This window comes from Coregonus lavaretus, assembly GCF_964263955.1.
Source record: "Coregonus lavaretus genome assembly, chromosome: 36".
NCBI classification, from domain to species: domain Eukaryota; kingdom Metazoa; phylum Chordata; class Actinopteri; order Salmoniformes; family Salmonidae; genus Coregonus; species Coregonus lavaretus.
The window spans coordinates 18,799,620-18,823,495 of NC_140023.1; the positions used below are offsets into that span (position 1 = coordinate 18,799,620).

Genomic DNA, 23,876 nt, shown 5'->3' on the forward strand with positions numbered 1-23,876 from the left:
TGCGCCCCCCACACTAACTCATACAGGTTATACATTTAGTGCAAAAGGTAACATAACATTAGCTCTATTATAAAGGAACAGTGAAAATCTGACAAGGATATGATGACATTTGTGATGCACATCCAAGTGATCCTGAGAGAGAGATGTAAGCCCTACTCTGAATCAATACACACAGATTCATTTAACCTCCAATTGAACACAACATCTGCAGCAATGAGCCTCTGCTTTCCTGAACATCACAAACCATTAACCTAGCCTCAGAAAAATGACCCTCACAGACACAAGCTTTCATCCATAAACCCTAAACCATCTCACCACATCAAAACCTTAAAACAGTTGCTCATTCAATAATCAGAATAAAGAAGGGTGGTGGTGAAAATCAAAGTAAAGATCAAGAGCTACAAAAGTCTCTGTTCAATTGTGACAATTGTGCCATGAGATTGATCCTATTACTGAAAAAGCAGCTGGTGAGTTGAGGCTTCTCAGCTGATCCTTCATGAAACCTACTGGAGAAATACTAAAAGAGCAAATTTTCCATAACCTGTAAGTATGTAGGACTGGGGTCTGAATGGAGAGCTCAGAGCATCTGCTCTTTTCTATAACCTGTGTGGAACACAATATGGTCTATACTTGACATGTAGGTTTCTCACTTATGGGTGGCACAAATTGGGATATGGGGAAGGGGTTTGGGCAGGGTATATGCAAATTAAATACCGTAGTATTTACTATAGTAAAAAAAAGTGTTTTTGAGGAAGGTAGTGTTTTTGCAGACATTACTGTAGTATTTACTATAGTATTCTACAGTAAACTACAACATTCTATAGTAAGTAATACACATGATCGAGGGATACTACAGTGTGTAGTATAGTATTCTACAGTTTACTACAGAATTCCATAGTAATACTGTAGTATTCTATAGTAAACTGTAGTATTTCTAAATGTGGGTGAGATCAGTGTATCAGATGCAGTGTGCGTGTGGGCATGTGTGTGGGGGTGTGTGTGTGCGGGGCTGTGATCAGCTAGCGCCCTAAGCAGGCCGCGTTCTTCAGGCCGTGTTCTTCACCAGATTGACATGATATGATATCACCTTCCTTTATGGGAAGTGCGGCACACGCACACACCACACCCAGATCAGAGATAATACAGAGACATGCAGAGGGAGACAGTCAAACACAGACAAAAAGCAATATGGAGGACAGAGAGGAAGATTGAGACGTGTGCAGACAGAAATGACAGAAAGTTAGAGACGATGAAAGAGAGCGAGAGACCGAGATAGAGAGAAAACGAGAGCATGAGAGCGTAAGACAGTGTGAGACAGAGACAGATAGATAGAGAGAGAGAGAGAGAGAGAGAGAGAGAGAGAGAGAGAGAGAGAGAGAGAGAGAGAGAGAGAGAGAGAGAGAGAGAGAGAGAGAGAGAGAGAGAGAGAGAGAGAGAGAGAGAGAGAGAGAGAGAGAGAGAGTGAAAGAGAGTATTGTCCTGACACCCTCCTGTGTTTGTAATTACGGGGCTCTGTGAGTGGCGACCACATCGAGAGTGAAGGTTCAGTCAGGACGGGGGGATGAGGGCGAGCGCTCAAACAGAGACGCCATCTGGACCTGTGCTTTCTTCAGAATAATAATGATCATCCTTCGCTCCCTCCCTCTCTCTACAGTGTACCTGCTTTGTGTCCACCTACGAATACAGAGCTCTGATCCCAGCTAAATCAATCCATCACAAGTTGGACTTCAGCTCCAGTAATTTGTGATGATTCCATTTCGGGGGGGAAATAGGGAGATAAATCTCTGTGTACAGTCCAGTTGCCTCATTCTCCTCTCTGAAAACAGATACTGCTCTAGGTTAGACCCACAATGGCTGTGGATTCTCTCTAGAGAAAACATGGAGAGGAACTAGGAAGACCAGTTCAAAGGTCAGATGATAGGGGACCAGCAAGCACCCTTCAGATGACGGTCTTCAGATGACTGGGGGGCTGTGTCATTGGGGGACGAGGTGCCATATTTAGATGCCCAGCCGGGGGGCCGCAGCTCATATCCCACTGTCATTACTGACTCAGGGGCCCGGTGGGCATAAACCAGCTGTGCCTGAAAGAAAGTCTCCTGAAATCTCTTGCTCTGACGAAAATTAGCAGGGACACTCCCTTTCACGAAGAAGAGAAGAGGAGGAGGAGGAGGAGGAAGGAGGGGGAGGGGGGATGAGCACCCCACACTGTCTGCTCTGGCACAGACCCACTTCAATTAGCTCAGTGTGGCGGAGAGGTGGAGCTAGCAGATCCTAGTAGCAGAGCCTAGTAGCAGAGCCTAGTAGCAGAGCCTAGTGTAGTAGCAGAGCCTAGTAGCAGAGCCTAGTGTAGTAGCAGAGCCTAGTGTAGTAGCAGAGCCTAGTGTAGTAGCAGAGCCTAGTGTAGTAGCAGAGCCTAGTAGCAGAGCCTAGTGTAGTAGCAGAGCCTAGTGTAGTAGCAGAGCCTAGTAGCAGAGCCTAGTGTAGTAGCAGAGCCTAGTAGCAGAGCCTAGTGTAGTAGCAGAGCCTAGTAGCAGAGCCTAGTGTAGTAGCAGAGCCTAGTAGCAGAGCCTAGTGTAGTAGCAGAGCCTAGTAGCAGAGCCTAGTAGCAGAGCCTAGTGTAGTAGCAGAGCCAGTGGAGTATTTAAGAAAGCCCCTGTACGCTGGTGCAGACGGCCGCCATGCACGGTCTGATCAGGAAGATAAGGCTGACAGTCCTCATTATCCACCGTGCTGCCTAATCACAGACAGCAGCGACTGTACCCACACACAGCAACACACACAGCAATACACACAGCAACACACACAGCAACACACACAGCACCACATAGACAGATACACACACAGACAAAGACAGCAATACCAATACTCGGAGAGAGAGAGAGAGAGAGAGCATGTACGCACCAGAGGAGGCTGATGGGAGCAGCTATAGGAGGACGGGCTCATTGTAATGACTGGAATGGAATCAATGCAACGGTACCAAACAAATCAAACATATGGAAACAGCATGACTCTGTTCCATTGATTCCATTCCAGCCATTACAATGAGCCCGTCCTCCTATAGCTGCTCCCACCAGCATCCTATGGTACGCACACACACATGCACGCGCACACACACACACACACACACACACACACACACACACACACACACACACACACACACACAGACTTGTTTTTCTATCCTCGTGGGGACCTAAAATGTATTTCCATTCAAAAACCTATTTTCCCTATCCCTATCCCTGACCCCAACCTTAACCTCAACCCTAACCTTAACCCCTAAACCTAACCCTAACCCTATCCCTATCCCTGACCCCAACCTTAACCTCAACCCTAACCTTAACCCCTAAACCTAACCCTAACTGTAACCCTTAACCTTATCCATAAGCTTAAAATAGCCTCTGTCCTTGTTTTACTATCCTAGTTGGGACTTTTGGGGATTTCAGGTCCCCGCGAGGATAAAAGAACGAGACCACACACACACACCACACCACACAACACACACACCACACCACACCACACACACCACACCACACACACACACACACCACATACACCACACCACACACACACACACAATGCAGTGATTTCTGCTCTATATACAGTAAAAGAGCAAGGCTGTCAGTCTGGTGCCTGTGTGATACGCTCTACTGTGGTTAGGGCAGGAGCTCAGCCAATCACTCCAAGTCAGCTTGTGTACCGGTATATGCTGTACGTCACAGGAGGTTGGTGGCTCCTTAATTGGGGAGAACGGGCTCGTAGTAATGGCTGGAGTGGAATCAGTGGAATGTTATAAAATACATCAAACACATGGTTTCCATGTGTTAGATGCCATTCCATGTGCTCCGTTCCGGACATTATTATGAGCCTCCCCTCAGAAGCTTCCTGTGCTGTACTTATGTATAGGGCAGTATAACATGTGTTTGTATGTGTGTATGTGCATGGGTATACTGTGTGTGTACGGAGCTGCTTTTGAGTAGTTGCTGCCTCAGGAGGTGCTGACACAAAGGAAATGATGGTGATGGCTAATATGGGCCAGGAGTAAGGATTGTGCTGGGCTGAGCATGGAGGCCAGCATATGGTCACAGCGTCACAGTGACATGGACGCCACATGCCCCGGGGCTGGCCTGATCGGCTCACTAGCACCTCTAAACAGACCTGGGCAAGGACAAACTGGAGGAAAGACATGCAGCAGATAGACACTGAACAAGAGTGAGACAACGTGAGACACAGAGAGACACTGAGCGAATGTGAGACACAGAGAGACACTGAGCTAATGTGAGACACAGAGAGACACTGAGCTAATGTGAGACACAGAGAGACACTGAGCTAATGTGAGACACAGAGAGACACTGAGCTAATGTGAGACACAGAGACACTGAGCTAATGTGAGACACAGAGAGACACTGAGCTAATGTGAGACACAAAGTCACTGAGCTAATGTGAGACACAGAGAGACACTGAGCTAATGTGAGACACAGAGAGACACTGAGCTAATGTGAGGCACAGAGAGACACTGAGCTAATGTGAGACACTGAGAGACACTAAGCTAATGTGAGACACTGAGACACTGAGCTAATGTGAGACACAGAGAGACACTGAGCTAATGTGAGACACAGAGTCACTGAGCTAATGTGAGACACAGAGAGACACTGAGCTAATGTGAGACACTGAGAGACACTGAGCAAATGTGAGACACAGAGAGACACTGAGCTAATGTGAGACACAGAGAGACACTGAGCTAATGTGAGACACAGAGAGACACTGAGCTAATGTGAGACTGAGATACTGAACAGGCCAAATTTTGTAAATTTACAACTATGGCTGTATAGACTGGGCAAACATTAGTAGGCAGTTATGCTGACCCTTGGTCACATTTAGCTAGGACACTGTGGAATACTATGAGACAAGGAGAGACTCATATACAAAAATACACTGAAACACAGCTAAGGCAATATATGACATACAAACTGCACTCAGTGATTTCATTTCTGGATGAACAGCAACATACTGATGAAACATTCCTGTGCTGCTCTGCATGGTTTAGGCTGACATAATTGGGTTGTGCCGTCACAAGACATACGGTTAAGGAGTTAATGGTTTAATGCTTGTGAATGAGTGGCTGCAGATATCACATGTTTAAGGCACGGGAGGTCGGACAGAGGATCGCAGCTCTGAAAATAATCCACAAACATTTTCAGCTCTCAGATTGCAAAAAAAAAGTCAAAAGAAAAAGATTTTGTGTTGCATATCAGGACAAATAATATTTTTAACACAGAAATCACATGTTGTGAGCAGTATGATAACTCATCTTAACAAACCCAAAGACATCATTCACACTACTCAACCTCAATATTTCAACTAAAGATAGGCCTGCAGTATTTCAACTAATCTGACATCTTGCAGCCGAAACATAAAACATTTATAATCCACCTTCAAAAGAGGAGTAGAGAATACTCTATCTTTCCTTTGAGCCGTTAGCGAGCTGGGATAATTGAGGTCAAGGATTGCTCATTTTTCACAGCTGGGTCTCGATTCTCTTTATCAGCATTAAACCTCGGGGGGGGGGGGGTCTAATAGATGGTTCATTAGATGGATACCTTTGAATGTCCTTTGGGCACCAGCCCAGAACATTTGAAAATCACCTCAGAAAGAGGTTAGATTCAATTACAAAATGTATCTCCTACTACACCTTGAACTTTGAGCTGCTGACAGAGGGAAAACACATCAATCTTTTAGGTTACCCAAGCAAACAACAATCCCAGAATGTGTTGAAGCGTTAACTTTGTATAGTGAAGTGGAAGAAAAATAGCCTGTGGTCAGAGAGACTGACATAGCAGACCTACCGTTTTAAAGGTTTGAAGCATTCACAGTGGTACAGGACACTAACAGCTTTCACTGCAGTGCTGTTCTTTGTTAGCTTTTTAAATGAATTACAGTAGGGTAATTAACATTGCAGTCTCTAAACAGGTGGTCCAATCCAACATATGTGCTGTGATTTGAGAGAAAGGTAGACACAAGCCCTAACTGCAGAATAAAATATACAAAAATATAACAACAAAAAAACATTTATATATACGTTATTTATATGTTTAGACACACCTACTCATTCCAGGGTTTTTCTTAATTTGTACTATTTTCTACATTGTAGAATAATAGTGAAGACATCAAAACTATGAAATAACACAAGTAGTAACCCAAAAGGTGTTAAACAAATCAAATATATTTTATATGAGATTCTTCAAAGTAGCCACCCTTTGCCTTGATAACTGCTTTGCGCACTCTTGGCATTCACGCAACCAGCTTCACCTGGAATGCTTTTCCAACAGTCTTGAAGGAGTTCCCACATTGCTGAGCACTTGTTGGCTGCTTTTCCTTCACTCTGTGGTCCAACCCATCCCAAACCATCTCAATTGGGTTGAGGTCAGGTGATTGTGGAGGCCAGGTCATCTGATGCAACACTCCATCACTCTCCTTCTTGGTCAAATAGCCCTTACACAGAACTGGAGGTGTGTTGGGTCATTGTCCTGTTGAAAACAAATGATAGTCCCACTAAGCAAACCAGATGGGATGGGGTATCACTGCAGAATGCTGTGGTAGCCATGCTGGTTAAGCGTGCCTTGAATTCTAAATAAATCACTGACAGTGTCATGAGCAAAGCACCCCAAAACCATCACACCTCCTCCTCCATGCTTCAAGGTGGGAACCACACATGCAGAGATCATCCGTTCACCTACTCTGCGTCTCACAAAGACACGGCGGTTGGAACCAAAAATCTCAAATTTGTACTCATCAGACCAAAGGATAGATTTCCACCGGTCTAAGGTCCATTGCTCGTGTTTCTTGGCCCAAGCAAGTATTTTCTTCTTATTGGTGTCCTTTAGTAGTGGTTTCTTTGCAGCAAGTCGACCATGAAGGCCTGATGCACGCAGGCTCCTCTGAACAGTTGATGTTGAGATGTGTCTGTTACTTGAACTCTGTGAAGCATTTATTTGGGCTGCAATTTCTGAGGCTGGTACCTCTAATGAACTTTTCCTCTGCAGCAGAGGTAACTCTGGATCTTCCTTTCCTGTGGCGGTCCTCATGAGAGCCAGTTTCATTATAGCGCTTGATGGTTTTTGCGACTGCACTTGAAGAAACCTTCAAAGTTCTTGAAATTTTCAGGATTGACTGACCTTCATGTCTTAAAGTAATGGCCGTCGTTTCTCTTTGCTTATTTGAGCTGTTCTTGCCATAATATGGACTTGGTCTTTTACCAAATAGGGCTATCTTCTGTATACCACCCCTACCTTGTTACAACACAACTGATTGGCTCAAACGCATTAAGAAGGAAAGAAATTCCACAAATTAACTTTTAAGAAGGCACACCTGTTAATTGAAATGCATTCCAAGTGACTACCTCATGAAGCTGGTTGAGAGAATGCCAAGCGTGTGCAAAGCTGTTATCAAAGCAAACGGTGGCTACTTTGAAGAATCTCAAATATAAAATATATTTTGATTTGTTTAACACTTTTTTGGTTACTACATGATTCCATAAGTGTTATTTCATAGTTTTGATGTCTTCACCATTGTTCCAAAAACAAAAATGTGTATATACACTACCGGTCAAAAGTTTTAGAACACCTACTCACTCAAGGGTTTTTCTTTATTTTTTACATTGTAGAATAATTGAAATGTTAATTGAAATGCATTCCAGATTGCATTACATTCAAGCCATGTACGTTCTCACCATAAACCCATGGATGGTGAATCTTTCTAATAAGTTTGGTTTTTAATCAAATTAAACGAAAAACAAACTATTCAATTTTTAAACCTACAACAATATTTCTAAATAGGACCGGGTCAGAAGCATGATATCATAAATCGCATCTCTCTTCCATGAACATAAGGCAATGTGTGCACATGTAGGCCTATGGAGGCATGGATGTTTGTCCTATCCATTGAATATAGTTTATTAAATAGTATACACTAACCCTACAATAGGCTTAGTTATAACAAACACGTAGCCAGTCTAGTTTTTTTTTTATTGGCTTCAACATGAACATTTTTGTCTACAAACATTGTATTCGCATTTCAAAAATGTACTGCATGTTCGAGCCATGGACAATTGGACATTACCCAAACGTTATAACAAGATTAGCCTACCATAGCCTGATATGGCCTGTTAGTGACTTTGCCACGTAAAAGGTAAACAAACGAACAGGCTAGGCTACAAGCGAATTCAGCACAAAGGACAGAGATCGGAATTCCCGCAATTTGACAGTTAGGTCCAGCTGATGAAAGTGGAAGATGCAATCTCTTAACCAAATGATCAAGGAAAACCAATAAGCAGTCTTGTAGTAACTGGATGTTTCTAAACAGACTTGCACATAGATCTAATGAGTCCAAACCTTTCACAGAAGCTGCATGGACAAAAATATTGTCCAACGTAAAGAAAAAAATTGAATGTCTGTTGACAGTTTTGCTGCTCCTGATATTTGAATAAAACATTGGTTATCGGCTACTGATTAGGCTACTGTGTGCCTCCGCTGGCTAAATCAATTCCATAACCGATTGCGTTACCGCTAAGACCAGCTTTTGGTGAGTCTTAAATATCACCAGTAGCACTGCCTCTAATTGATTATTGTATGGGTTTTTGAGAAAGATAATTTGAGTAAATGTGTTTATTGGTTTCATTTTGATGAATTGAAGGTTATTTGTAGATGTAAAAATCTAAATGTACTGATTTTGAGGTTGATAAATGGGGTCCCAAGAAATTCTGGCAGAAATAATGGGATCCCCGCAGAAAAAGTTTGAATATCACTGCTCTAGGATGTGATTTCCTAGAGAATAATTAATTTTACTGGCTTCAATACATCTTAGGGGAAGCAGAAGCAGCAAGAGGATGATAAACGAAGAGAGCAAAACCTATTGATAAAAATTAGGTCACCCGTTGCCTGGGCATTTCAGCTTTTTCATGTTTCAATCAATAGGTTTCATCCATTCTTTTCACATGCTCTTTTTCATGCCTACCCCTCAACCCGCCCCCCACAGCCGTAATACTGTAACCCTGCGAATTACTGACTTACTCAGCGTTCTGTGGTGGAAAGGGCTTTCAATTACAGAGAGTGCTTTTAAAATGAGAAATGTCAATGCATTATAGAAGTAGACACTGATGTATTCACTCGTAATTGTGCTATCGCAGGAAGCACAGAGTCATGATAGGTAATAATACAGGGCACGGCTAATAGAGCCGCCGTGGTCTACTCTAAAGAATAGAGTGAATAAAAACTGTGATTGATTGTCTCGTGAGATTGAGTGTTTACTCTCTTGACTAAGCTAATAGCACGTTGAGCCTGTGACCTTTGGCTGTTGTGGATACATCTCAGTCCAAGGTGCTAAGGGGGGCATGGGGGTTGGAGTGGGGGTGGCGGGGTTAGGGCGAGCCTCTTAGCTCTTTTTCTTTTGAAAGTTAGCCGTCTTCAGTTGGCCTCAGACAGAAGAGAAGGATCATATTAAAGGGATGAGGGAAAGCCTCTATCGCTTCACATGCGCTCTGTCTATGATGAGCCATTATTATACATAGTTATCACACATAGTTATCATACAGTGGCTTGCGAAAGTATTCACCCCCCTTGGCATTTTTCCTATTTTGTTGCCTTACAACCTGGAATTAAAATAGATTTTTTGGGGGGGTTTGTATCATTTGATTTACACAACATGCCTACCACTTTGAAGATGCAAAATATTTTTTATTGTGAAACAAACAAGAAATAAGACAAAAAAACAGAAAACTTGAGCGTGCATAACTATTCACCCCCCCAAAGTCAATACTTTGTAGAGCCACGTTTTGCAGCAATTACAGCTGCAAGTCTCTTGGGGTATGTCTCTATAAGCTTGGCACATCTAGCCACTGGTATTTTTGCCCATTCTTCAAGGCAAAACTGCTCCAGCTCCTTCAAGTTGGATGGGTTCCGCTGGTGTACAGCAAACTTTAAGTCACACCACAGATTCTCAATTGGATTGAGGTCTGGGCTTTGACTAGGCCATTCCAAGACATTTAAATGTTTACCCTTAAACCACTCAAGTGTTGTTTTAGCAGTATGCTAAATTGGTTGCACCTGCTGGAAGGTGAACCTCCATCCCAGTCTCAAATCTCTGGAAGACTGAAACAGGTTTCCCTCAAGAATTTCCCTGTATGTAGCGCCATCCATCATTCCTTCAATTCTGACCAATTTCCCAGTCCCTGCCGATGAAAAACATCCCCACAGCATGATGCTGCAACCACCATGCTTCACTGTGGGGATGGTGTTCTCGGGGTGATGAGATGTGTTGGGTTTGCGCCAGACATTGCCTTTTCCTTGATGGCCAAAAAGCTCCATTTTAGTCTGATCTGACCAGAGTACATTCTTCCATATGTTTGGGGAGTCTCCCACATGCCTTTTGGCGAAAACCAAACGTGTTTGCTTATTTTTTTCTTTAAGCACTGGCTTTTTTCTGGCCACTCTTCCATAAAGCCCAGCTCTGTGGAGTGTACGGCTTAAAGTGGTCCTATGGACAGATACTCCAATCTCCGCTGTGGAGCTTTGCATCTCCTTCAGGGTTATCTTTGGTCTCTTTGTTGCCTCTCTGATTAATGCCCTCCTTGCCTGGTCCGTGAGTTCTGGTGGGCGGCCCTCTCTTGGCAGGTGTGTTGTGGTGCCATATTCTTTCAATTTTTTAATAATGGATTTAAATGGTGCTCCGTGGGATGTTCAAAGTTTCTGATATTTTTTTATAACCCAACCCTGATCTGTACTTCTCCACAACTTTGTCCCTGACCTGTTTGGAGAGCTCCTTGGTCTTCATGGTGCCGCTTGCTTGGTGGTGCCCTTTGCTTAGTGGTGTTGCAGACTCTGGGGCCTTTCAGAACAGGTGTATGTATACTGAGATCATGTGACAGATCATGTGACACTTAGATGCACACAGGTGGACTTTATTGAACTAATTATGTGACTTCTGAAGGTAATTGGTTGCACCAGATCATATTTAGGGGCTTCATAGCAAAGGGGGTGAATACATATACACGCACCACTTTTCTGTTATTTAATTTTTAGAATTTTCTGAAACAAGTTATTTTTTCCATTTCATTTCACCAATTTGGACTATTTTGTGTATGTCCATTTCATGAAATCCAAATAAAATCCATTTAAATTAGAGGTTGTAATGCAACAAAATAGGAAAAACGCTAAGGGGGATGAATACTTTTGCAAGGCACTGTACATTATTATACATTACATGAACATACATAAGGGCTCTATTTTCGGCTGGAGTTAAGGCGGCGCTAGTGTCAAATGCAGTCTTATGCAATTTTGTCTTGTAAAATCAAGCACTCTGCTATTTTCCAACCCTGGCGCCAGGGTTGGTCATTTATCTGTCTTATATCAGCTCGCTTGCGCTGAGGTGGGAGGGGTGGAAATATTTTAGGTGTGTCCTTAAAAACATGCGCCAATGTGCCAATTAGAGGCAGCGCTACTGGTGATTTTTAAGACTCACCAAAAGCTGGTCTTAGCGGTAACGCAATCGGTTATGGAATTGATTTAGCCAGCGGAGGCACACAGTAGCCTAATCAGTAGCCGATAACCAATGTTTTATTCAAATATCAGGAGCAGCAAAACTGTCAACAGACATTCAATTTTTTTCTTTACGTTGGACAATATTTTTGTCCATGCAGCTTCTGTGAAAGGTTTGGACTCATTAGATCTATGTGCAAGTCTGTTTAGAAACATCCAGTTACTACAAGACTGCTTATTTGTTTTCCTTGATCATTTGGTTAAAAGATTGCATCTTCCACTTTCATCAGCTGGACCTAACTGTCAAATTGCGGGAATTCCGATCTCTGTCCTTGGTGCTGAATTCGCTTGTAGCCTAGCCTGTTCGTTTGTTTACCTTTTACGTGGCAAAGTCACTAACAGGCCATATCAGGCTATGGTAGGCTAATCTTGTTATAACGTTTGGGCAATGTCCAATTGTTCATGGCTTGAACATGCAGTACATTTTCTAAATACAAGTACGATGTGTGTAGACAAAAATGTTCATGTTGAAGCCAATAAAAAAAACTAGACTGGCTACATGTTTGTTATAACTAAACCTATTGTAGGGTTAGTGTATACTATTTAATAAACTATATTCAATGGATAGGACAAACATCCATGCCTCCATAGGCCTACATGTGCACACATTGCCTTATGTTCATGGAAGAGAGATGCGATTTATGAAATCATGCTTCTGACCCGGTCCTATTTAGAAATATTGTTGTAGGTTTAAAAATCGAATAGATTGTTTTTCGTTTAATTTGATTAAAAACCAAACTTATTAGAAAGATTCACCGTCCATGGGTTTATGGTGAGAACGTACATGGCTCGAATGTAATGCAATCTTGTCTGCTATTTCTGTTGAAGTGCAAATATGATCTGTCAGATGGTTCCATGATGTTTATAAAACATTACATTTGCGAGCTGTAAACGGTGAGTGGACATGCCCCCTTTCTCTTTATATTGGATCTTTATCCAGTTCCTGTGAAAAGTTTGGATGTGCGTAAAACCCTCCATAGTCTAAGTTGCCTTGTCTGTATTATACGCCCATGGGGAGCAATTATGGTGCCTGTAACTGTATATAGACATAGCCTATTTAAAACAAGTTGTTGATTTGATTAGAATTATACAGTCTTTTTAGGCCTTATCGACAGGGCTGTAGTGGAGCGGGTTGAAAGTTTCAAGTTCCTTGGTGTCCACATCACCAACAAACTATCATGGTACAAACACACCAAGAAAGTTGTGAAGAGGGCACGACAATACCTTATCCCCCTCAGGAAACTGAAAAGTTTTGGCATGGGTTCCCAGATCTTCAAAAAGTTCTACAGCTACACCATCGAGAGCATCCTGACTGGTTGCATCACCGCCTGTTATGGCAACTGCTCGGCATCTGACTGTAAGGCACTACAGAGGGTAGTGTGTACGGCCCAGTACATCACTGGGGCCAAGCTTCCTGCCATCCAGGACCTATATACTAAGCGGTGTCAGAGGAAGGCCCAAAAAATGGTCAAAGACTCCAGTCATCCAAGTCATAGACTATTCTCTCTGCTACCGCACGGCAAGCGGTACCGGAGCGCCAAGTCTAGATCCAAAAGGCTCCTTAACAGCTTATACCCCCAAGCCACAAGACTGCTGAACAATTAATCAAATGGCCACCTGGACTATTTGCATTGATCCCCCCCTCCCCCCTCCCCCTTTGTTTTGACACTGCTGCTACTCACTGTTTATTACCTCGACTAACCTGTACCCCCGCACATTGACTCGGTACCAGGACCCCCTGTACATAGCCTCATTATAGATATTTTATTGTGTTCTTTAGAAAAAAATATATATATATATATTTTAGTTTATTTAGTAAATATTTTCTTAACTCTATTTTCTTAAAACTGCATTGTTGGTTAAAGGCTTGTAAGTAAGCATTTAATGGTAAGGTCTACACCTGTTGTATTCGGCGCATGTGACCAATAACATTTGATTTGATTTGATTTGATTTATCAATAGCCTAGTGAATTTAATATTGCTTATTGACTACGTTTGGCATTTCCATGTCCAGACTGCAATTTACAGTAGGCCTAGCCCCTATATCAGTGCGAAAGATATAGCCTGTGTTTAACAACGTATTTCCATATTGAAGCAATGCGATTAGAACTATGTGGACTACAAACATGTTCAAAATATTTAGCAAATATGGGGCGAACTAGGCTATAAAGTTGATGAGAACGCAATAGGATAAAATACTGTAAATACACAACTTGACGCAACCACATATTTAGCCATGGAGCACTTTCTGATTGGCCAGTAAGGGGCCAAGTCTTGACACATCCACAACTTGTGTATTCATCAAAACACAGCCCTTTCCCACCACCGCCGGCTAATTCCAAAAATATTTCTGACACACCCCTGAACCTAGAACGCTACAGCTAAAGCGAAGATTTACCATTGCATTAGGTTTGTTTAAATAAAGCTGATAGTCTATCTGCCACAGCACTCAGGTTGAGGTACTCTAGCCGTCATTCTAACCTGTTGATACCTACAGACTCAATACAGAGGGTAAGATGTGCTTTTTAAACATATACAAGGGATATCACAGGTTTTGCTGCTGCAAAACATGACCCCAGCATAGACTACAACACACCATATCAGCTAACCAGGCCGAAAATCACCATAATCTTCACCATCTTTTTCCCATCCCCGAGCCCATTTTTTGGGGGCTCCCGAGTGGCGTAGTGGTCTAAGGCACTGCATCTCAGTGCTTGAGGCGTCACTACAGACCCCCTGGTTCGATTCCAGGCTGTATCACAACCGGACGTGATTGGGAGTCCCATAGGGCGGCGCACAATTGGCCCAGCATCGTCCGGGTTTGGCCGGTGTAGGCCTTCATTGTAAATAAGAATTTGTTCTTAACTGACTTGCCTAGTTAAATAAAGATTGAATTTAAAAAAATCCATCCTAATGCAGCAGTGCATGCTGTAAGTAAGAGACGGGATAATTACTCCACAACACAGGGACAGGATCCAAGTTAATTCGGAATAAATTAACTTTGACCCCCCCACCCAACTCTACTTCACTTCTGAAATAATTAATTACTCCAATTATGTGATGAATAGGACCACTTAGTCTAATCGTAAGGAGCTGGAAGGATTCTCTTGTCTCTCTGGGACTCCTTGATGCGAGAGCGAGCAAGCAAGAGAGAGCAAGAGCGAGCAAGAGAGAGAGGTCAGACAGACAGACAGAGATGGAAGAGTGAGAGAGACAGTGAGAGATAGTGAGGCAGAGGCAGACACAGAGCCACAATTATGGAGAGATGTAGAGAGTGCCCTGAGATCAAACTGCATCCTTCCACAACTTTTAATGGCGAAGAGGAGTCCTTGGAATCATCCCTCTGTGTGTGATTACCATTCGCTGACAGCAGTCTGCTTCTGTCTGTCTAAGACTCTGAGTGCGTTTCATGACCCCTGTTAGAGTCTTCTTCTTGTCTGGCTAGTGAAACACTAACTATCCAGGGGAAGTCAACTTCCCACTGGGCACACACTGGTTGAATCAATGTTGTTTCCACGTAATTTCAACGAAATGACATTGAACCAACATGGAATAGACATTGAATTGACGTCTGTGCCAAGTGGGTTGTTTCTTGTTAACCGTCACTCTTGTAAAGACATGTTCACTCTTCAATGTGATTTCCAGGGTCGTTTCATGTGCTGGTGGTCTGTACCAATAGAAAAGACAATAACACCTAGCTAATAACTCAACGAGGATAAATGAGTTTTCAACAGTGGTGGAAAAAGTACCCAATTGTCATACTTGAGTAAAAGTAAAGATACCTTAATAGAAAACGACTCAAGTAAAAGTGAAAGTCAACCAGTAAAATATTACTTGAGTAAAAGTCTGAAAGTATTTGGTTTTAAATATACTTAAGTATCAAAAGTAAAAGTATAAATAAATAACACATTTTAACATTCCTTATATTAAGCAAACCAGATGGCACGATTTTTTACATTTTTTTTTTAATGGATTGTCAGGGGCACACTCCAACACTCAGACATAATTTACAAATGCTTCATTTGTGTTTAGTGAGTCCTCCAGATCAGAGGCAGTAGGTGTCACGATCGTCTACCAATGAGGAAGCGGACCAAAGCGCAGCGTTGCGAGTGAACATAATTTATTAATAAACGTACTCACGAAAACAAAACAAAAGACGATACGTGAAGTTCTCAAGTTACAAATCACTGACATACGGAACATGTAACCAAGAAACAAAAACCCACAAACCCCACAGGAAAACATACAGAATAAATATGGCTCCCAATCAGAGATAACGAGCCGAACAGCTGACACTCGTTACCTCCGATTGGGAGTCATTGGACAAACCTAGAAAAACAACAACCTAGACACCCAACCTAGAACATAAACACATAGACTGCACACACCCTGGATAAACAATAATGAGTCCCAGCACCAGGGTGTGACAGTACCCCCCCCTAAAGGCGCGGACTGCGACCGCGCCTCAAAACCCCCAAACAGGGGAGGGCTGGGCGGGCATACCTCCTCGGTGGCGGTTCTGGCTCCGGCCTAGACCACCACCCCACCATAGTCACTTCCCGCTTATGTAGCCTCCTCCAAATGACCCCCACCGGTTTAAGGGGCAGCACCAGGCTGAATGGCGAATCCTGGCTGGTCGGCTCTGGCGGATCCCGGCTGGACGGCTCTGGCGGATCCCGGCTGGACGGCTCTGGCTGATCCTGTCTGGCGGAAGGCTCTGGCTGATCCTGTCTGGCGGAAGGCTCTGGCTGATCCTGTCTGGCGGAAGGCTCTGGCTGATCCTGTCTGGCGGAAGGCTCTGGCTGCTCCTGTCTGGCGGAGAGCTCTAGCGGCTCCGGTCTGGCGGACGGCTCTGTAGGCTCATGGCAGACGGGCGGCTTTGCAGGCTCATGGCAGACGGGCAGCTCCTGCGGCGCTTGGCAGACGGACAGTTCAGACGGCGTTGGGCAGACGGGCCGTTCAGGCGCCGTTGGGCAGACGGGCAGTTCAGACGGCGTTGGGCAGACGGACCGTTCAGGCCCCGTTGGGCAGACGGCAGACTCTGGCCGTCTGAGGCGCATCGTAGGCCTGGTGCGTGGTGCCGGAACAGGAGGTACCGGGCTGAGGATACGCATCTCAGGGCTAGTGCGGGGAGAAGCAACAGGGCATGCAGGACCCTGGGGACGCACATAAGTCCTAGTGCGTGGTGCCGGAACTGGTGGTCCCGGGCTGAGGACACGCATCTCAGGGCTAGTGCGGGGAGCAGCAACAGGGCATGCAGGACTCTGGGAACACACAGGAGGCTCGGTGCGTGGTGTAGGCACTGGTGGTACTGGGCTGGAGCGGGGAGGTGGCGCCGGAAATACCGGACCGTGCAGGCGTACTGGCTCCCTTGAGCACTGAGCCTGCCCAACCCTACCTGGTTGTATGCTCCCCGTCGCCCGACCAGTACGGGAAGGAGGAATAACCCGCACCGGGCTATGTAGGCGAACCGGGGAAACCATACGTAGGGCTGGTGCCATGTAAGCCGGCCCGAGGAGACGCACTGGTGGCCTGCTGCGTGGGGCCGGCCTCATGACATCCGGCTCAACACTCAATCTAGCCCGGCCGATACGAGGAGCTGGAATGTACCGCACCGGGCTATGCCTGCGTACAGGAGACACCATGCGCTCTACTGCGTAACATGGTGTCTGCCCGTACTCCCGCTCTCCACGGTCAGTCCAGGGAGTAGGCGCAGGTCTCCTACCTGACTTCGCCACACTCCCTTTTAGCCCCCCCCCAAGAAATTTTTGGGGAGTAACCACGGGCTTCCAGCCTCGACTCCGCGCTGCCTCCTCATACCACCTCCTCTCGGCTGCAGCTGCCTCCAGCTCTTCACGAGGGCGGTGGTACTCCTCCGGTTGTGCCCAAGGACCCTTTCCAGCCCGTATCTCCTCCCATGTCCAAAAGTCCTTAGGAGGCTCCCATAAATCCTGCGTAGGTAGGTCCTGTTGCCGCTTGTTACGCCGCTTGGTCCTCTTGTGGTGGGTTTTTCTGTCACGATCGTCTACCAATGAGGAAGCGGACCAAAGCGCAGCGTTGCGAGTGAACATAATTTATTAATAAACGTACTCACGAAAACAAAACAAAAGACGATACGTGAAGTTCTCAAGTTACAAATCACTGACATACGGAACATGTAACCAAGAAACAAAAACCCACAAACCCCACAGGAAAACATACAGAATAAATATGGCTCCCAATCAGAGATAACGAGCCGAACAGCTGACACTCGTTACCTCCGATTGGGAGTCATTGGACAAACCTAGAAAAACAACAACCTAGACACCCAACCTAGAACATAAACACATAGACTGCACACACCCTGGATAAACAATAATGAGTCCCAGCACCAGGGTGTGACAGTAGGGATGACCAGGGATGTTCTCTTGATAAGTGCATGAATTTGATAATTTTCCTGTCCTGCTAGGCATTCGAAATGTAAGGAGTACTTTTGGGTGTCAGGAAAAAGGTATGGAGTAAAAAGTACATTATTTTCATTAGGAATGTAGTGAAGTAAAAGTAAAAGTAGTCAAAAAATATAAATAGTAGTACAGTAGGAAAGTACAGATACCCAAAAAACAACTTAAGTAGTACTTTCAAGTATTTTTACTTAATTACTTTACACCACTGGTTTTCACACACTTTAGATACAGTTAATGTGTGCAATTAATTTTGGTTAAACAACAAATACCCCAGTGGGGTGCGAACACACACACACACACCAAAAAAGTACTTAATCATGAGTGCCTTGACCTTACTGTGCTCTCTCACATCTGTATCTTTCCAACACGCCTCTCATCCCATCCATTTGAGTGTGTATTGGGCTTTCAGGGGCTGGGACAAACAGACTAGAGTACCAGAGTACCTCTAGCAGTGATTCAATTCATCACCTTTGTTACAGAGCGGAGCAGCCCTTCATGGCTGGCTGCACTGACTGTCCATTGAGAGCATTCATCTGCACTAACAGCGGCCTGGGTTTGCGCATCAGCCTGCGCACCAGTACGCAGCCGCTCCGGGCCACTGTGCAGACACATCACTCACAGGTGACAGCTCAGGGCCAGGCTCAGTGCTCAGATGAGGGGGCTCATCTCACACTCCCGAACAGTACTGACCGGGACAACGTTTACCTGAGTCATACGGTCACTGATACGTTCTGACCATGAACATCTAGACATGGTTCGGTAGTAATGTCACTGAAACGGACATAATCGCATGCCTAGGACAATCTAGTATGATTAATAATGGAGGTGGTTCGGTGATTAGTTACCTTGCCGGACACCCGTGTTCCCCGAGCTAATGCCTAGGCTTTAGCTCAGAGGGCTAACATAGTCTTGTGGCACAGAGATTACCCGGATTCAAACCCAGTCGGTCACACTGACACAGATGACAATGTAAATCCCTAACCCAGAGTGCGCTCATGGAGTGAAATTGAATTGCAGAGATTCCTCATCAGCATTCTAAAACCATGACTCACAAATCAGGCATACGCACTTGAACATCACTGGAGAAAAACACAAACTAATAGCGAATTCACACAGAATAGCTTTGATTATGACACTTAATCAAATTATCTAAATGTGAGACCTAAATTACACTGAACAAAAATATAAACGCAACATGTAAAGTGTTGGTCCCATGTTTCAAGATCAAAAATCCCATTTTCCATATGCACAAAAAGCTTATTTCTGTCTGTAATAAAGCCCTTTTGTGGGGAAAAACTAATTCTAATTGGCAGGTCCTGGCTCCCCAGTGGGTGGGCCTATGCCCTCCCAGGCCCACCCATGGCTGCACCCCTGCCCAGTCATGTGAAATCCATAGATTAGGGCCTAATAAACTTATTTCAATTAACTGATTTCCTTATATGAACTGTAACTCTATATTTTTGTTCAGTATAGAAAATCATAACGGGAGGCTGTTAAAGGCGACAAATGTGATTATACACACATATGTAAGCACAAACACGCACGCACACACACACTCCCTTCCCCACACAGACTTACTCTATTACCACTTGTCACTCGCAGCCGATACACACAGGTGGACTGGGGTTATCAGACAACTATCTCCTATAAAGCATGTCCTCTGCGGGTTGAGATATAGCCCTCCATCACCATACTCATTTATCTCTTTTCATTCTTCACTGCACACTACAGCAGATCACAACAGACGGGAGAAGAAAACACAGACTTGGAGCTTCACGTATGATCAATGATGCGGCCAAGCACAAGCTGTAGACTGTATTTTAAACGCCAGCCCCCACTTTAGAAGGCGCTGAGGTCTGCAGAAGCCAGTGGTTTAGTTTTGCCCGGCAGATACTGGCAACAGAAAAGCACAGCTACAGACTAGTGCAATGAGGATATTGTATATGTGAATTCGCCCTACCTATAACAATCAGATTGTATGCTGTACATTACCCGACACTCAGACACATACGTGTAGTCTTGTCATACAAACAGAATCGAACCCACTCTATTACTGCAACACTGGTGTCCCTTACTAATCCAGTCCGCATGCAGTGAATGCACGTGGCACATAGGCTAAATCAATTAATGATTTGAAGAATACCTATCTGTAATTTCTATTGATCAGATAAAACACACACACACATACAGAGCTAAGGGTAATGTGCGGGGGCTGATTCCATTATATTTAACTACATGTCATCTGTGGTATTATTGGAAGTCAGGACTGAGTTTGATAGTGGAAGTGAAACCAGTGTCTCAATCCTCCCTCTGGTTAGAGGGTATATGTACTAACTCAGACATCTCTCTGTCTGTCTGCACATCACAGCACAGCACTCAAACAGACCTGCCTTATCAGTCACATACAGAACAGACTAACAGGAAGACACAAACAGACAGCAACACTCACAAATGCAAATTTGTAGCGTATTCGAGGTTTAACAAGGCTTCTAAAGTTTGTAATTTCCACTTTAATATGTCTGACTTGATTTGCCCAAATGAAAAATGTATCAACTCCTACAAAAAAATTTCCATTAATTATAATCCACATAATAATTCACATTTCCTGTTACTCCAGGATTATTTTCATGCTGTAGCAAACTGGCTCAAATTAAGATCCCACATCTGTATGCATGCTATGGTCTCTAGGAATGTATTCACGTTATGTTTCTTTTTCTAGTCTGTCCTGTGTCTCAGTGTGGAATAAATACGCAAGGCTTTCCAGATGATTGGGAGTGCTGTGCAAAGGGATTGTCTTGCTTCACACACAGCTGTGTTCCAGCACCACCCAAATCCTGCACCCCTCACCCGCCCCTCACTCACACCAGCACGGCCTGCAGCTCCATCAAGCACTGATGCTTCAGACCAAGACCAATGTGAAAAAGCAGAAACTCGTGAGAGAGTGTCTATGATTAGCCGGCACACCAGACAGGTTAGAACCCTCGAGAATGTGGGTGTAGGCCGTGGGGCCTCTCGTCTGAGCTGAGAATCTAATGGTAAGGATGAAGATTTATGAACAGATTGACAATAATATGCAGGGTCAACTACTTAACTTTGGCTACATTGGGTGTGTTGTTTCTCCCTTCATGGCCTAGCCCCGAATCAGCTGCAGCATATAAACCTAACCTTGCACTGACCAAATGAATCTGCCAGCAGCAAAATCTACAGAAAGCACTTGTTTTGTGTACCCATTGTAAATCGGATTTTATATGGGCGGTTAGAAGTTCAATATGTGTTCTTAAAAATCTTCATGTGATAAGATGAAAGAACCACCTGAAATAGAAGGCGGAGCTATAGGTCTAGGCATCACCAACTGTGGACTTCACGCAGTCAGTTTTCACTTTTCCCCCAACCAATAGTGTAATAGAGAGCCCAAAATAAACTAAATAAACTAATTATCCGGAGCATCATGCACACTGTAAAGAAACCAAACTCACCAAAACATTTCTGAAATTGCTGGTATATAGTCTATGGAGGCAAAGCAAAGTGGCTACCACAGTGAATGGCATTACATGCTTTTGGGACTAAATGGAAAAGCATAAAACCCTATCCTAATCTCAAAAGGCTCATCACTTCCAATAAAACCTCACAGACTCTAATGAGTCCATTCAAAAGTTTGATATCTATAAACTAGTCTAGTAGGCCTAAATCATTGTAATGGTGAAAGGTAGTAGCAGAATGTTGAGGGGAAAGAGGTCGGCTACTCAGAGCTGGATGATAGAAGAAGGAAAGCTAAAGGCGGTGGGAGCCAGCCCCCCCAAATTCCCCAACAGTCTCTCTAGCACTCCAACTCCCACACATTATTGCCTATATCATCTAGAATACACATTTCATGATGATGATTGTTGACACAAAAGTACAGAAAACAAAGATATACTTTGGCCTAATTTACATTTTTAGTCATTTAGCAGACGCTCTTATCCAGAGCGACTTACAGGAGCAATTAGGGTTAAGTGCCTTGCTCAAGGGCACATCGACAGATTTTTCACCTAGTCGGCTCGGGGATTAGAACCAGCGACCTTTCGGTTACTGGCACAACGCTCTTAACCACTAAGCTACCTGTTCCACTAATATTCTCACGGGGGGTTTGGATGCACTGAGAGAGAAATGTTTCACTTCATTGCGCTGGTAGGATAACGGTGCAATTGCTTCCAGTATTAGCTGTGTAGGGACAAAGTACCATATCAAATAGGCGTTTAAACATTTCTTCAAAAACAATTTTCCAAATGTAAACTCATTTAGATTTTTTCTGAAATCTCATGCATTAATGATTTATTAACTTGCATTTGAGTCCAAATGCTATATCCAGTTTAGGTTAACTCTAGAATAACTCTGGAGAATATGTGAATCACCTATCAGATTTTAATATGTATTTCTATTTAGGTAGGCTATATGGTTTCACCTGCTTAATCCACTTTTTAATGTCAACATAATAAAATAATAAAAGTATCGGTGTGCTCTTCAAGTGAAACGCCTCAAGGTTGTAAGACTTGCGTAAAACGAATGCAAACCAGGGTATTTACACTAATTCCGAACAGTAAACTAGCCTACTGTTGTGTCTGCATTGATATAATTATTTGTCCAATGATGTCAACACATTACATAAAATATAAATAAAATATAACGCATTCACGCCTCTGTAAAATGTATGGCTCATGATTCCAGTCCACAGAAAGCAACAAATGCTCCTAACGCCGTCCTACGTAAAAAGGAAGAGAGACGGCACTTTCACTATGAGAGAATCGGTCAGTGGGATCCATGCGTATACCCAATCACATGTGTAACCTCAATTTAGGGTGCTTGTCTATTCACACACATTGATCCCAAGTTTACCTTCATCAAGCAGCCGTTCGAGGTGGTTAAAAATCCCACAGAAGTTGGGTAGGCTGCTCATCAGTTTCTTATCATTCATGAGCTGCATGAGATAGTCTGGGGTGGGCTTCGGTTTCTCCTTCGATTCCATTTCCCCAACCATATTCCAAAAAATGAAGAAAAAAAAATCGGACCCAAACAGGACCAACAATGGAAAAAAATAAATATGTTCGCGTAGGCTATAAATTAATAAATATGATATAAAAATACAAGAGTACAAAAAAATCAGTCTGTCTCTCTCACACCTCCTCACTGTCTCTTGTTGGTAAACGCAGTGAGCTGTCTCTTGGTGCTGCGTACAGTTTCTTTACGCACTGCACTGCAATTCTACTACTCCGTCTGGCTGTCAGCTCTTCCGAGGACAGGTGACAAAAGAAAAGAAAAAAGAAAAATATCAATTTAATACGAATATGAAACGGCGGAGAGGTCGTTTTTTCTTATTTTTGTTGCCCTTATAATTCCACAAGTTATCGAATGAATAATCAACTCCCGCGTGTCCACCGCCCTTGATTTATATTTGAAACGATTTGTCTTCTGCTTTCTCTTACCGAAGTTCTTGAGGCTGTGAAAATGTCCTTTTCCCCGAGTTCCCCAGAGCTTTCTGTGTATTGTTATGTGTGTGTATGCACTCTGGAAACGTCTGTCCCTCCTGTCTCTATTCTCGATAACGGAGCTTTTTCAATGAAGCTGGCATTTGGTCTCCTGAAACCGTCTGGCTGTGCTTTGCGAGCCCGTCACATGACCACACTTCACAGCGGAGTCTCTCATTCGAGACCTGGGGCGCGCGCTCCGCCGGGGCCGAGTGTGGGAGGACAAATGCGCGTGCACGTACACACACACGCATACCTTCAGACAAGCACACAGACAGGACAGACACCTGCCCAGCATCTTAAAAAAAATATAAGATAATTATGAAGGATTATGCACATTATGG

The 23,876-nt window shown here is 43.9% G+C and overlaps 1 protein-coding gene across 3 annotated transcripts in view; it reads right to left on the bottom strand.

Moving 5' to 3' along the window:
• LOC311110862 (KH domain-containing RNA-binding protein QKI-like) overlaps window positions 1–23,045 on the bottom strand; it is a gene marked incomplete at both ends in the record, with an annotated part of 84,948 nt that extends 61,903 nt beyond the window's left edge. For all 3 annotated transcript variants that reach the window (XM_084153459.1, XM_084153458.1, XM_084153457.1), the window contains one exon: window positions 22,904–23,045. In XM_084153459.1, coding sequence (XP_084009585.1) covers window positions 22,904–23,045 — 142 coding nt within the window. The remainder of the gene's footprint in view (window positions 1–22,903) is intronic.
• Window positions 23,046–23,876: the final 831 nt, after the last annotated feature.